This window comes from Chelonoidis abingdonii, chromosome 1, assembly GCF_003597395.2.
Source record: "Chelonoidis abingdonii isolate Lonesome George chromosome 1, CheloAbing_2.0, whole genome shotgun sequence".
NCBI classification, from domain to species: domain Eukaryota; kingdom Metazoa; phylum Chordata; order Testudines; family Testudinidae; genus Chelonoidis; species Chelonoidis abingdonii.
Window position 1 is genome coordinate 122,841,938 of NC_133769.1, and position 15,974 is coordinate 122,857,911.

The window sequence follows — 15,974 nt, forward strand, 5'->3', positions numbered from 1 at the left end:
ATAACATTGTAGTAGAAGTATTATGTTAATGCATGTGTAGTTACAATAAAAATATTAACAAATTGAGAAAAATGAAGTCATTGGTATCTGATGGTAAGAGATGCATTTTTTGTTTCCTAAAATAATTTTTGCGTGTTTAAGAAACTCTTAGTGATAAAATGATATGGAAGTATTTTCCTATGTTGAATCATCCCTCATCCTGCAGCAGAGCAAAAATCTTTGTTCCATTAGTATGCAAAAGCCTGCTCCTTCACTTTTCTAATTTGACAGGTCTAAATTAGGCTTAATGTACTGCAATGCACTACGTAGACCAAGAACACAGTAAGTGCAGCTTTTGGCATTTAACACTGCGGAAATAGTTATAACTACCAGGTAGAATTATTACTAACAAACAAAGTAATCTTTAAGCTTTGATATTTTAACCAGTTAATAACAGTCTTGGAAGATAAATTAGTAGTGATCAGGATGTTAGAAAACATTTGTTGTCTCAAGGCATTCACTTATCAATAATGTACAGTAGGGATTCATCAGATATGCTTTTTACAATACGTTCAAGTAAATTATTGATCCGCCCTTAATGATAACTGACATGAATGTGAGAGCTCCAGGCCTCAGTTACTAATAGCAGCTGAGAACATTAACAGCTGTAGAGCTAGTGTAAGTCACTGAACTAAAGGTCTCCTCCAGCCCTAGGGAATCCTTGCAACAATGGACTCACGTAAGAAAAGAATGGGTTTTGCTTGCAGGCAGAAATGTTAATCAGTGCAGCAGGCCCAGAGGAAGCTATAATTGAACAGATATAGGCTTTATTGTATTGCATACTATTAAGCTGCTTCTCATAAGACCCAATCCAGTGGTGAGTTGGGCCCTTCCTCAGACATACTCCACACCCTCATATCTAGGGCTCCACCAAATTCATGGCACATTTTGGTCAGTTTCACAGACATAGGATTTTTAAAATAGTAAATTTCTTGATTTCAGCTATTTTACCATGAAATTTCATGGTGGTGTCATTATAGAGGTCCTGATCCAAAAAGGAGTTTTTGGGGGAGGTTGCAAGGTTATTGTAGGAGGGATTGCTGTACTGCTACCCTTACTTCTGCACTGCTGCTGGCGGCAACGCTGCCTTCAGATCTGGACAGCTGGAGAGTGGCAGCTGCTGGCCAGGAGCTCAGCTCTGAAGCCAGAGCCAACCACCAGCAGCAGCTTAGAATTGAGGATGGCATGGTATAGTATTGCCACTTTTACTTCTGCGCTGCTGCCTTTAGAGCTGGGCGGCCAGAGAGTGGTGGCTGCTGACTTAGGGCCCAGCTCTGCAGGCCGCAGCACAGAAGTAAGGGTGGTAATATCATACCAGGCCATCCTTACTTCTGCACTGCTGCTGCTCTCCAGTAGCCCAGCTCTGAAGGCAGCGTTGCTGCCAACAGCAGTGCAGAAGTAAGGGTAGCAGAACTGCAACCCCTCCTACAATAATCTTGCGACTCCCTCCCCACAACTCCTTTTTGTGTCAGGACCCTACAATTGCAACACTGTGAAATTTCAGATTTAAATAGCTAAATTCATGAAATTTACGATTTTTAAAATCCTATGTCTGTGAAATTGACCAAAATGGACCATGACATTGGTGGGCCCTACCTCTGTAACATGTTTTGAATGCCAGGGTCACAGTGGTATGCCCAAGGTTGGACTGCCACTTTTGGTCCCAGAGAACCAGCACACTGTGGTGGGACCACATCATACTGGAAACCTGAAATGAAGACCAGTGTCTGCAGAAATTAATAACAAGGAAGGAGACCTTCCTTGAGTTAGGCAAGAAGCTTGCACCAACCCTCCAGCACCACACCACTCAATTTCAGAAACCTGTACCAGTACAGAAGTAGGTGTCTATTGTCTTTTGGAAGCTGGCAACACCTGACCGCTACCGATCAGTTGCCAACCAGTTTGGGGTTGGGAAATCAATTGACGGGGCGATGGTTGTGCAGTTTTACCAGGCTATTAGAACTGAGATCCACCCACAGGTGGTTGCCATTACCGTGAAATTATATTGGGTTTTCAGAGGGGTTTTCTGATCTATGCAGGGATCATTGATGGAACACACTTCCCTATACTTTGCCCTCCGAAAGGGGCCAGTAAATGCATGAACCACAAAGACTACTGTTCACGGTTCTCCAAGGCTTAGTGGGCCATAGGGGCAGTTCATGAACACAAATGTTAGGCGTAGAAGGAAGGCTCATGATGTCAGAGTGCTAAGGAGATCGAAGTTGTGCTGCAGAGGGAAAGAAGGGAATTTATTTCCCCCCAAATGAGGTGAGACTTTACAGTGTTTCTTTGTGCCAACATTGATTTTAGAGGACTCTGCATATCTGCTCATACTGTGGCTCATGGAGCCTTACCCCAAAACTGCCAACCCAAGAAAAAGGGAATTCAACTACAGGCTGAGTAGCTGCAGAATGGTGGTGGCATGCACCTTTGGGCATTTGAAAGCACATTGGTGAAGCCCCCAGACCCGTCTGGATGCCAACATGGTTCTGATTATTGTGGCATGCTGTGCTTTACATCACGTATGTGAGGCTAAAGGGGAATACAATGAAGTGGACAGAGGACACAACTGCTTTCCAAAGCCTGTATAGGCAACCTGATTTCAACCATATGCACACTGCTCCTGGTTCCCAGCAGGCCTGGGAAATTTGTGGTGCTGGATGCTTGCATATAATGGAACAGGGGAACCAAAAGGTGAATTGGGACTGTGCCACAGTCTGTTGTGCTGAGGTCAGAATCATAATGCTGTGGTGCTGCTTGACAAGCTCAGTAGAGCATTTCCATGTACTTCTATTCTGAGAAACCTCAGTGGGTATTGATCCCCTGCGGTTAACTGGGTGAGGATGGACCCTCATTATTAACACCTTTGGCTGTGGTTTTGTGCTGTGGACAGGGGCGGCTCCAGGCACCAGCATGCCAAGCACATGCCTGGGGTGGCAAGCTGCGGGGGGGGCGGGGGCGCTCTGCCAGTCGCCGCAAGGGCAGCAGGCAGGCTGCCCTCGGCGGCATGCCAGAGGATGGTCTGCTGGTCCCGCGGCTTCAGCGGACCTCCGGCAGGCTGTCGCCGAATTCGCGGGACCGGGGACCTCCTGCAGGCAAGTCGCCAAAGGCAGTCTGCCTGCCATGCTTGGGGCGGCAAAATACCTAGAGCCGCCCCCGGCTGTGCAGACTAAGGCCTTGGCTACACTTGAGAGTTACAGCGCTGTTAGTGGCTTTATAGCTCTGTAACTCACTCCCCGTCCACACTGGTAAGGCACATACAGTGCTGTATCTCCTTGGCTACAGCGCTGCTTGTACTCCATCTCCAAGAGATGAATAAAGAGAATAGCGCTGCTGCTGCAACTCGGGGGCGCCAGTGTAAATAGGGAATAATCTTAGTACGCTGTAACTGACCTCCGGAAGCTTCCCATAATACTTTTAAGTGAAGATTACTCTCTTTGTTTTGTTGTGATGCCTCTCTTTGTTTTATTGTGAACTCCGGGCTCCCAAAGCTGCTTATCAGAAAAACAAACACAGCTAGTGTTTGCTGTGAATGAGCAGAGGAAGGCAGGGGGCTCCCTTTGGAATGCCCACAGCTAGTGTTTGCATGAAAAGAGGGGGAGGGAGAGGGCTTGAGGAGAGAAGCGGCATGGTGTGTGGGACGGAGGGAGCAGGGGGTCTGTTTCAGGGAGGCTGCTTATCAGCTGCTGTTTGCTTTCAGTGAGTGAGGGGGGTGGGGAGGGGGTCGGAACTTGCAAGGCAGCTGCTGACAGTGTGTCGGCTCCAAAATTTCTCTCTCTCTCTCTCTATCCCATGCTCCCTGTCACACTCCACCCCACCCGTTACAGCCACTTGAATGCTGGGATAGCTGCCCATTATACACCGCTCCCAATGCGCTCCAGATGTTGCAAATGTGGCCACGACAGTGCGCTGGCAGCTCTCAGTGTGGACAGACTGCAGCGCTTTCCCTACTCAGCTGTACAGAGACAGGTTTAACTCCCAGCGCTGTACAGCTGCTAGTGTAGCCATACCCTAAGGCACTCTAATGCCATCATTGAGCAATGTTTTTGTTTCATGTTAACTGCTCTGTTTTGTGTTGGTTTGTTGGTGGGGGGGAAGAGGAGAGGAGCTTTAAGCATTGTTACAGTAACTATACAGGTTTTGGGAGGGACTTACACATTCCTTCCTTACAATTCTGTCTGATACCATATCTCCGAGCTCTTATCAAGTGCTGTGCATGATTGCTCACATGGCATGACTACTCCCATTTTTGCCAGTGATAACTGTTTGGTTGGGGAGCCATTAAAGCACTGGGTGTCAGGTATCTTTGCTGTTACTTTTGTTTCCTTTGTATTCTTGCTTAATTATCATCAAAGACATAAAGATGTTTCAGTTAACTTGCCTTCTGATTTCCATTGTGATGCTGTAGACAGCAACAGTTATTTCACAGCATACTTCAAGGCCCTATAGTCAGCAGAGATCTGGACTCAGCAGTGAGTCAGAGCTGTCTGTGCAGAACACAGGCAATGGCTGCTTGCTGGCTGCATGTTGGGAACTACCTTGCTTGAAAGGCAGAGATTCAAGAATTCAAGAATCAAAGGAAGGCTGGAGGCCATTCATGGAGCTGGAAGAAAGAGTACCTCTGATGGGTGGTGGGGTGGCCTGATCAACAGAATCTGTGCAGGTAAAGATGATGGGGAAAAGTCTCTCTCTAGGGAGATTGCAAAAGTGTGTTGGATTTTGACCCTGTTTATCAGTAAACATGGCTCCCATTCCATATATCACCCATATGACTATAATCCCCAATGTATTTCCTAAAAGGAGGAGGAAGCAGATTGCGGGGGTGGGAGGAGTGTGAAATGTCTTCTACTTGGTGTAGCATGCAGGAGTGGCTTTTCCTGGGAGAATATCTTCTCCCTATACTACTGGTTGAGGATATGGGCTGGGATTTCTCCTCTGTCAAAAAGGCAAGAACTTGGAGAAACCAAAATATAATCTTAATGTGAAAGAAGGGCATCAAACACAATTTCAGATTGAAATATCCTGAAGTTTGAGTGTGCTTGAAATCTATGACAAACTAGGAATTTTTTCAAGTGTCTCTTATTTTTTTTAAACTCATGCAAGAAACCATAACCTTGAGCCCAACTCTTCTTCAATCTGGGGGTGTTAAAAAATCCGGGACTGGATTGGAATGTTCTGGCCTCAGCCTTTCTCTATTTGCAATCAAGTCTTTATTTGAAAATGCACAAAAATGATGAGGATTTTACTCAAGATGAGCTTCTTACTTTCCAAGGTCAGGCTAGTGGTGTGACCAGCTTCAAAAGTTTATCTAAGGGCTCAAGAACATGTAGGCAAGGAGATGAAGGTTTTCATCAGTCTTCAGTAATGGGCCAAAAATAATGAAAGAAGATACTGACATTATGAAGCACCAACCAAATTTGTACCATTTAGATGCTTCACACCAGCAATTATATAACTCTTTATATGCTCCTTTCTCTACAGCTTGAAGATGACCAAAGTCAGTTTAATGTTAACCAGCTGCTACAATATACATATATTTGGAAGGTGTCCAGGTAAGAATGTTAGTAGTTGGAGTAGCTGTGCTTGATAACCGTATATATTTGCTGTCAGCACCTGGATGCCCTGGGGCTGTGATTTCATCAGCACTTTTAAGCTAAGCAGAGCCAGGGAGAACTACCAAGACAACATAAGGTGCAGCATGGACCATTGCTGGCCTTTCAATAAATGCCAGTTCTTCCAATGAGTCAGTATTGAGCCAATTTTTGCATCATTGTGTTAGTGGTCATGATGCTATTGGAAGTGCTTCTGACAGTAATTACTGAAGTCAGTAGATACTGATCTTTGTCATGTGACTGAAACCGTGAGCCAGGCCATGTGACTGGACCAGCAGTTAACGCATTTCTATGCATCAGATTCTTATCACAGTACTGTCTTTGAGATGAAAAGAGAAGCTGATGTCTTGTGCTCTTGTATTCATTAGAAGTCATGCGGAGCCAGGTTGTTTTAACTCTTGTGCTCTGGCTAAATTCTGTCTAAGGATGGAGATTACAGCAAGTGAAGTAAAATGAGCTCAACAGGTTTTTGTTTTTGTTTTTTTGTTTTTTTCCCCTTCTGTCCTCACTGGTTGTTTGGCAGAATGGTCTGCTTTATTGAACTATATTTTCTCCCTGTCCCTTAATGTTGAGCATGTATATGACATTTTCATTATAGATTCTATCATAAATAAAACAAAAATTCTGTTTTCTCCAGTTTGCAACAAAATGGCTTTCTGTGTACCTTATAATTTCAGTATAGTCGGCTATAGTGCTCTCTATTATCTCTAGCATTTTTACAAGCACAGTGAGTGTTAACTGTGTAGTTAAACCCTGTTATACCTAGCCTTGTTAAAATAGCAACTCACTACAAATCGATGAGAATGGTGTTATGTAGAGAAAAATTATCATACAGCATTTATAGCAGTGTTTGGCTCTTAAAATTCTCTCTTTATGAACAGGAGAACTTGAAAATTACAGTTGGGAGAAAAACATCCCCTCCCCCACTTCTCCAAAGTTCCCTGGATTGAAGGAGCTGTAATTTTCTTATGCTGCTGCTCATAAAGAGATACTTTTTTCAGAGCCAAATACCAATATAAATACTGTGGTAATGGCTTCACTCTTCGTAACATAGTCTTTGTAACCAGGTGCTATTTTAACAAGGGTAGTTATAACAGGGTTCAAAGTGTCAAAGACACCCAGATCTCTCCTAGCAGATTAGGGTTGGAAGAGAGTCCAGGAGGTCATCTAGTCCAACCCCCTGCTCAAAGCAGAACCAACCCCACCTAAATCATCCCAGCCAGGCCTTAAAACCTCTAAGGATGGAGGTTCCACCACCACCTCCCTAGAAAACCCATTCCAGTGCTTTACCACCCTCCTAATGAAATAGTTTTTCCTAATATCCAACCTAGACCTACCCCACAGCAACTTGAGACCATTGCCCCTTGTTCTGTCATCTGCCACCACTGAGAACAGCCTCACTCCATCCTCTTTGGAACGCCCTCCCTTCAGGTATTTGAAAGCTGCTATCAAATCCCCCCCTCACTCTTCTCTTCTGCAGACTAAAAAGCCCAGTTCCTCAGCCTCTCCTCATAAATTATGTGCCCCAGCTCCCTAATCATTTTTGTTGCCCTCCATTGGACTCTCTCCAATTTGTTCACATCCGTTCTGTAGTGGGGTCCCCAAAACTGGGTGCAATACTCCAGATGTGGCCTCACCATTGTTGAATAGAGGGGAATAATCACTTCCCTCGATATGCCGGCAATGCTGCTACTAATGCAGCCCAATATGCCGTTAGCCTTCTTGGCAACAAGGGCACACTGTTGACTCATATCCAGCTTCTCATCCACTGTAATCCCCAGGTCCTTTTCTGAAGAACTGCCGCTTAGCCAGCTGATCCCCAGCATGTAGCAGTGCATGGGATTCTTCCATCCTAAGTGCAGAAGTCTGCACTTGTCTTTGTTGAACCTCATCAAATTTCTTTTGGCCCAATCCTCCAATTTGTCTAGGTCACTCTGTACCCCAGCCCTACCCTCCAGTGTGTCTACCTCACACCCTAGCTTAGTGTCATCTGCGGACTTGCTGAGGATGCAATCCATCTCATCACCCATCAGTGAAGATGTTGAACAAAACTGGCCCCAGGAACAACCCCTGGGGTACTCCACTTTATACTGGCTGCCAGCTAGACATCGTGCTGTTGATCCCTACCCATTGAACCCGATGATCTAGCCAGCTTTCTATCCACCTTATAGTCCATTCACCCAATCCATACATTTTTAACTTACTGGCAAGAATACTGTGGGAGACCGTATTGAAAACTTTTCTAAAATCAAGATATATCACGTCCACTTATTTCCCCACATCCCCATATCCACAGAGCTAACTCTCCCTTCACTTTCACTGAGCAACTTTTGAAGGAGTGAGGAATATTTAGCTCTTGTATAATAATAGTTAAATCTGGTAGTGTTTTTCATCCATAGATCTCAAAGTGCTTTATAAAGAAAGATAAATATCACATTTCCCATTTTACAGATGGGAAAATGAGGCACAGAGAGGTGAGGTGACTTGCTCAAGGTCACTTTGAACTATATGGGATGTTTTCAAAGGATCTGTTTAGTTTCTTACAAACACAAAGCACTTCATAAAAAACACAACTCCTGTTTACTGTCTGCTTCTCTTTCCCTTCCAGTATTTTGGCTCTTAACCCACTCATTAATAAACAGAGGTTTCCTTTCCTCCTGCCTATGCCAGAAGGAGATTTAGCAGTGGCCTTTTTATGCTAGGTCTTCACTGCAGAGTTAATTGGAGTGTATCTAACGCCTCCTTGAGTTAAGTTCATGTGAGAGTGGCCATACTGCAAGCATATGATCTGCACAGAATAATTGTGTCAGTAGCTGAGGAGTTGTGTTTATTCAGCATGTAGCCTCTACCACCACTAAGGCCATCCAACTCAAATTGAAAGCACTAACACAATTGAGTTAAAGGATTTTGTGTGTGGATGGGACTTGAGCTGGGGCAACACTTGAGTTATAACTGGAGGTAACTCTGCAGTGAAGACTTGGAAATAAATCACATTACAAGACAAGATGCCCTCCTTTGCTATTCTTAATAGCAATTTCTGAGTGGGCAGCCGTATCATAATGAAATGCCACAGGGTGATATTTGTGTCTTGATATGGCAGAATGAAACAACATTTTTGTCCCAGGAGCCAAATTGGTTAAGATGGTCACCCTCTACCTAGCTCCCATGGAGAATAATGAACACATGACTTCTTTAGCTGCTATTATCTGGCCTGGGATGAAATGACGAGAATGAGCTGATACCTTACCCTTGCAAATCAGCAGATTCCTCTTATAGGCAAGTGGGTAGCTAATGAAACAGATCAGTATATCCACTGGTAGGTCTATACCTCCATCCCTTGCTATAATGAACACCCAGAGTGAAATTCAAACTTGGTGTAAATCCCTGGACATCAGTGGAATTGTATTCACTTATGCCAGGGCTAATTTTGGCCCAAATTCCTCAGCATCAAAATGCTGTTAAATACAACATGCTGGTTTACCTGATGAGTGTTGTTAGATACAGTTTTTTATTAGCATATTAATAAATGGCCTTTTGGAAAGGAAACCTGTCAGCACGCCACAAGAAGTTCAGCTGTCAGGAAATTAAAAAAATGAATGCTGTAGTGTATGTAGTATATTACTCTGCATTATCATGTACAAGTTTGAATAGAAATCAACATCTGAGAGTGGTTCTCACATTTTGCTGCCTTATGTTGCAAAACTGTTGTATATTACCCAATGTGCTAATGTCATTGGATCCCTGGATATGCATTGGTTCCAACATGATATATGCATGAGCAAAATATATTACAGGATCGAGGCAGGAACAGACTTAAGGGATAGAGATCTACACTAGGTTAATGTGGGTTACATCAGTTTCCCAAGTTCAGCCTGAATGGAGTAGAAAAGTAAAGCCACAACATACATATTAGAAAGTAAGGGAAATCATTGAAACTGAAATCATTTGAAAAAATTAAATGTGTAAATATTAGAAATATAAGTAATTATTTAAATTTATGATCATTATTTCAACACTGTCCCTTTTTAAAAATGTACTTTTCTACACTAGTGATCTGGTTCAAAGTTTATAAAATTCAGAATTATTTCCAGTCGTTTTGCAGACATAGGACTTGATTATCCATAGATTTCCACCCTATTTTCAAACCTAGACAGCAAAGCACTTAGGTCCATCTCTATTCAAAAAGCATTTAAGCACGCACTTATCTTTAAACACACACAGTCGATGGGACTTAAGCATATGCTTAGCTTTAGACAGATGCTTAAGTGGCTTATGTTTCTAAAAAGTAGGTATAAAATGCCACCAGATTGGAATGGTAGTATTTTAAACCTACTTTGTGCAAGGGTAAGTGACTACATAAGGGAAGTGACGTGTCAGGTCCAGTATTCTTTGAAATCTATATAAGCACTTGTCTTGATTCTGAATTCATATTTATACCAATGTGAAATCACTGTGGCCAGTGAAGTTCTTCCTGATTTATAGTGCGAGGTAAAAATAATGCCCACTTTCTTTTTCTACCTACCACTAACTGAATGTTGATTTTTTTTTTTGATTTTTTTTTTAAATTTCCAGGAAGAACCTTGTTACATTTATTATGAAATATGGAGGTCAAGTGGAATATCTACTGCAAAATGAGGTATTTGTTCTCAGCCTGTTTTGCCAGAAAAGCATTAGCTTACTTGTGAAAAGTCTCTAATTATTAGATTAATCTGCCTGAAACTGAATTAAAGAGAACTCTTAATTAAAGCTGTTTAACCTGTTTTGGAAAGGGTGTGGAAATTTTAAACTAAAATTAATGACATCTAAATTATGATAAATGCTACAAGATTAAAACATTCATAGTAACAATTTCCTAGTGTTGGGGAACAACAGAAGCATCTGAGGCTCTATTCTGAGTTAGCACCCAAATATTTGGATCTAGTTTTATTGTAATCACGTGAGTCTGCAAAATTTGCCCCTCCCCCAATTCTGTAAACACTTAAACATGTTTCAATGATACTATCACATGCATAAAGTCAGGCATGAGTTTAAGAGTTTTTTTCAGGATCAGTTATAAATATAAAACTTGAAGGGGTTCCAATCTAACCCTAAAATGAAGATGCACGTTTAAATGACAGATAATCTAGGAGGGAATGAAGACGACAAATAAGTTGAGCTGAGATTCTGGAGGTGGTGCAGACTCATCTTATTTTTGGTTATACTAGTTCTTCCTTCTTTCATTTATGGTTTGGGAAATGAAAGAAAGCACAAAACCTTGTTAGATCACAGAATATACTCATGCAGCAGCTTGGAGCTATTACAGTTTGATGCAGTAGAGTTTAATTGGTTGTGTTAAAGTAAGGAATTCTCTTGCAAAATGTTATGCGCCAGAAAAAAAGCACAACCAAAAATCTCCATCTTGTTTCAGGGTACTAATCCCCTGCCACCCCAGATTTCACTTTTTCAAGATTTTTTTTGTGAAGTAGACATTTCCATTTTGAATTATGAAAAATTACCAAAAATTCTTGCAAAAGAATTTACCTTTGTGTGAAAATCCTTGACTTTACTTTTGTGGGACTCATCATCTGTTCAGTTGCAGCCTGGGCTGTGTTTTAGTGCAAGGAAATATGTGCAATGCAGCCCCATAATGGCATTCCAAGTCTTGGTGACCATGGGACATAGATCAGCAATTCAGGACTGAAACTACACAGCAATTTCAAGCTAAGGCCCTGATCCTGAAAACACATAGGTATTTGCTTAACTTACACATGAACAGTGTTCCTTTGAACTCAGTGGAACTACTTATGTTTGTGAAGTTAGGCACATGGCTAAGTGTTTACAGGACTGTGGTCTGAGACCCCAATACTGCAGCATCTTAGACTTTTATTTATGTGAGAAGTTCCATTAAGTTCAGTTATACATGTGTGCTTGCAGGGTTGGGACCAAAGCAAAAAAGGTTCTAAACTGGAAAGGAGCTGTGCAAACTGTTAATCACACAATTAACTGCACTCCAAGCTCCATATCCTGCAATATATACTGTGAAGGCAGACCTCTGCACCTATATAAAACCCCTGGGACATCCTCCATTTAAGATTTTTACCTGGAGTTCTTGGCAATCAAAGGCTAATCAAACCTAAAGACTAGTCTAGACCCCACACAATCATTTGTTGCAGTCTACAAATATTTGTAGTTTACCCTAGCGTAAACTCATGATATTTAAATTTTAGCATATTCGTTAACAGATGTTAAAAATGCACCCATTTTTTGCAGTGTTGATATGACCATAGAGTTTACCTCAGGATCAGGACCTAAGTTTTGTGCCTTGTTGAGTTCACAATCCTTTCCTGAACCTACAGTGGTGTTGCCTTTATTCTTCATTGTATTGCACCAGTTTTATGCCAGTTATAACTTCACTGTAACACAACAGAGAATTGGGCTGTGTGTGAAATTTTCCATGCACATAAAAACTATTATTAGAATTAAGTGTTATGGTAGCTGTCCTGAAAAAGCTATGAAGTGGTCATGGAATCTGCCTGTTTAGCTTGCAGCAGTGTAGGAAGTTAGGAGGGTAAATCCATCCCTGTTCAGTAGAGCACTTAATTTTAAGCCAATGAGCCTTAGGTACTTGCTTAACAGTGAGCATGTGGTTAAGTGCTTTGCTGAACTCAGACCTTAGTCTGTCCTCCAGCTCTGGTTTTAAGGTGGGCGATCTCCAGGTCCTCAGTAAATTTGTTTCAGCCATTTACATACCCACATCTTCAAACCCCATAAGTCATGGTTATTTGTTGAAAAACTTCAAAATCATGGAATCCATGAATGAGATCCATGGCAGAACTGTCATCCTCGCTATTATTAATGTACAGTAAATGTCCTACAAGCTAGATGGTGGTTGCTGCTATTACTAAATGAAAATCAGAGAGATAGAAGTATGAAATTTTTAGCATAAGAGATGCAGTTTGACCAAGCATGTATGGAGCATTGCCACAGAATTAGTGCCCTGAATGTTAGCCATTCTAGTCACCCTAATCATCTCTTGTAAGCCTGTAAAGAAACTTTTTTGTTTAACTTTTCATAAAAGGGATGTTCCACAGTGGAATGGTTTTAATTATAGAAATAATTTAATCATCAAAATATCCTCCAAAAGATATAGTATTAAATAGTATTATTTAAATATTTTCAGTAAATAAAACATGTACATTATGTTTACTTTAATTCCTCCTGAATTTTAGGACATTTTAGAACAAAAGCCTCCCAAAATAGCTATAGAAAAATGAGTCTGTCTGTGTTCAGTCCATTAAGGCTAAATCAATGTGATATATCTGTATCTGGAAAGGGAGGACTCTCCAGGTATTAAATGTCTGTCTGGAAAGAGAGATGATGAGAGAAAAATCTATCAGTCACATCTAGTTTAAAATATTTTTCACATCTGTGTCCTTTAAGGCAATAAGATCCATGCCTTGGGAGTACCAAGTCCATAAACCATATCTAATTATAAAATTTCTTGCTTCACACTTAACGGCACATTATGTCATGGAAATGCAAACACCCTTCAAAACTTTCCAACATGCCTTTTTATAGGAATCCACAATGTATTCTGAAAATGTTAAACAAGATATTTTTCCTGCAGAGGAAGCATAGCCATCGCCCTATTCATGGATTAGCCTTGTGTGTCTGCAATGATAATGTATTACTCTGAAAATGCCTGTGTGTGCGTGTCTCTGTAGAGATAAAGTCCCTTGTGTTACAAATCCATATCAACATGCGGAAAAGAAAAATAGTAATATTTTCCAGGTCCATACAATAAAAAAGCCCACATAATCCTCTGGCTTTGTCATTGTTAAGGTGGTAACAACGCTGTCTCATTTTAGCATCTCCCGCCAGTATGGTTATGTGTACCCTGTACATACAGAGAGGAAAATCTGCAAGCATTTAATTTAAAAATCAACTTGATGGAGGGGGAGGGGAAAGGAGGAAGAAAGGAAAATGCAATGATTTATAAAGGGGCAGGTTAGAAAGTGATGGATCAATTTAAGACTGAAGGAAGCTCCAAAGTTTATTAGAGAACACAAACCACCATAATCAATCTCCTTTCCCTTCAGTCTTAAGGCGACATTTTCTTTTAAAAAGTGTGTTTGTTTTATTTTTCAAAATTCCGTCAGAGAGTGTACATAATATATCCCTGATCTAATTAAGTCAGTGGCATTTGACCAATGATACAGTTATCCCAATATATTTATTTCTATTAATGATAGATATTAACCTTCTTGTTACAATTCAGTTACAGACCTTCAGCTTAGAAATAAAAAAGTTCATCTTAGGAGCAGTTTTCCTCTTTCGGCCATAAAAATGGATGAGTTACAAAAATAACTTTATCAGCACATTAACACACTGTAGCTCACTGAAAGGAATGTTATCAGTACAGAGACATAGAGAATATTTTAGACGGAGAGTTTTTGCTTGCTCAGAGAATGTATTTCAGTCTTTAAGGCAGTCAAATAGTACAAATAAACAAGGAATCCATGGAAATTATTTTAAGTATTCTCCCCAATATAAAGTATGTAGTATTTACAGAGATCCCCTTTTAGATTCCTGGAGTCATAGAGCTTAAGGCCAGAAGGGATGACCAGATCATCTAGATCGACTGCTTGAATATCACAGGCCACCAACACCATGCAGCACGTGCGCACTGAAGCCAGCAACCAGTATTAGACCACTGTATTACAGCCCACAGGAGACTAGACTGTTGTGTGCCACAGACAGAGTAGGAAGGAGCACCAGTGCCTGAAGCCCCTGCAATGGCAAGGAAATGACTGCCTGAAATATACCCAGGTAATCTTGGCAAATGACCCTCACTGCAAACTGCAGAGAAAGGCAAAATAAACACGTAGTAAGGTCACTGCCTATCTGATCTGGTGGAAAATTCCTTCCCAACCCCACGTATGGTGATGAGTTAGATCTACAGCATGTAGGCAAGAACTAGGCAATCAAGGTTCTGAGAGAGAGACTGATGGCACCCAACCCCAGTGCCCTGCCCCCCCCCCCTTCCAGTGCCCCATCTCCAGCCATGGCCATCCCTGATGCTTCAGAGGAAGGACATAAAACAAACAAATGAGACTACACTGAGGGAGGGGAAATGCCTTCCTGACCCTGCAGGGGGATGGCTGAAACCCTGAACGATGAGCTTTTAGGAACAAAACATGTTAACTAGAAGTGAGCCCCATGTCTGCTGCTGAGCCCTGTGCCTCTCCATTACAAGCAACCCCATCATACAATCACGTTCATACAGGGCCTGTGCAACCACTAGGCAAACTAGGCAGCCACGTAGGGCACCAAGATTTGAAGGTGCCAAAAAGCGGTACCCAAAATATCTGAGATGCTCACCTGGCACCGGCTAAATGTGTAACCATTTTCCCGCTGCTGTGCGAGGGGGCGCTATGGCTTTGATCAGCTCCAGCCGGCTGGGAAGTGATGTCATTCCTCCTCCGGCCACTAGGGGCACTGCACTGCTCCGTACTGCTCCTGCTCCTGCTCTGCCCCAGGGCCCCCGCCCCTGCTCAGCCCTGCTGTGCCCCCACTCCCCTGCACTCACCAGCGAGGAGAAGTGCAGAGACTCGGCCTCAGCCGCGCCGCCGGTGAATGCTGGGAGGTGGTTTCTCCCTGCCCTCCAAGCCAGCTCTGCCCCCCCGGAGGCCTGCCCCCCCATGGAAGCCTGGGGCACTCCCCCTGCGGGAGGGCTGCATAGGGCCCCAGAATATCTAGGGACAGCCCTGGTACCTGTCACCCTGCTCACAGTCAGCCCCTGCAGCAGCCCCTGCCCTGCCTCTAGCCAGCCCCTGCCGCACCCCCCTGCCCTGCCTCTAGCCAGCCCCTGCCACACCCCCATGCCCTGCCTCCAGCCAGCCCCTCCCACAGCCCCTGCCGTGCCTCCAGCCAGCCCCTGCCCTGCCTGCAGCCAGCCCATCTCCAGCCCCTGCTGCACCCCCTGCCCTGCCTCCAGCCAGCCCCACACCCCTTGCCCGCAGCCAGCCCCTGCTGCATCCCCTGCCCTGCCCACAGCCAGCCCATCTCCAGCCGCCACCGCAGCCTCTGTCCTGCCTGCAGCGAGCTAGCCCCACACCCCCTGTCTTCAGCCAACCCCTACCACACCCCTCTGCCAGAAGTCAGCTAGCCCCGCACTCCCCTGTCTCCAGCCAACCCCGCACACAATCTCCAGCCAGCTCTGCATCCTCTGCCCTGCCCAAAGCCAACCATTCCCACACCCACCTGTGTCCAGCCAACCCATGCTGCGCCCCTGTGCCCGAAGCCATCCAGCCCCACCTCCTGTCAGGTTATTCATTTATTTTC

General features: G+C 43.3%; 1 protein-coding gene across 2 annotated transcripts in view; it reads left to right on the plus strand.

Moving 5' to 3' along the window:
* Window positions 1-15,974, plus strand: part of PIK3C2G (phosphatidylinositol-4-phosphate 3-kinase catalytic subunit type 2 gamma) — a 337,252-nt gene that overhangs the window by 39,725 nt on the left and 281,553 nt on the right. For both annotated transcript variants that reach the window (XM_032796037.2, XM_032796039.2), the window contains exons 7-8: window positions 5,521-5,591; window positions 10,224-10,287. In XM_032796037.2, the coding sequence (XP_032651928.1) occupies window positions 5,521-5,591; window positions 10,224-10,287 (135 nt within the window). The remainder of the gene's footprint in view (window positions 1-5,520; window positions 5,592-10,223; window positions 10,288-15,974) is intronic.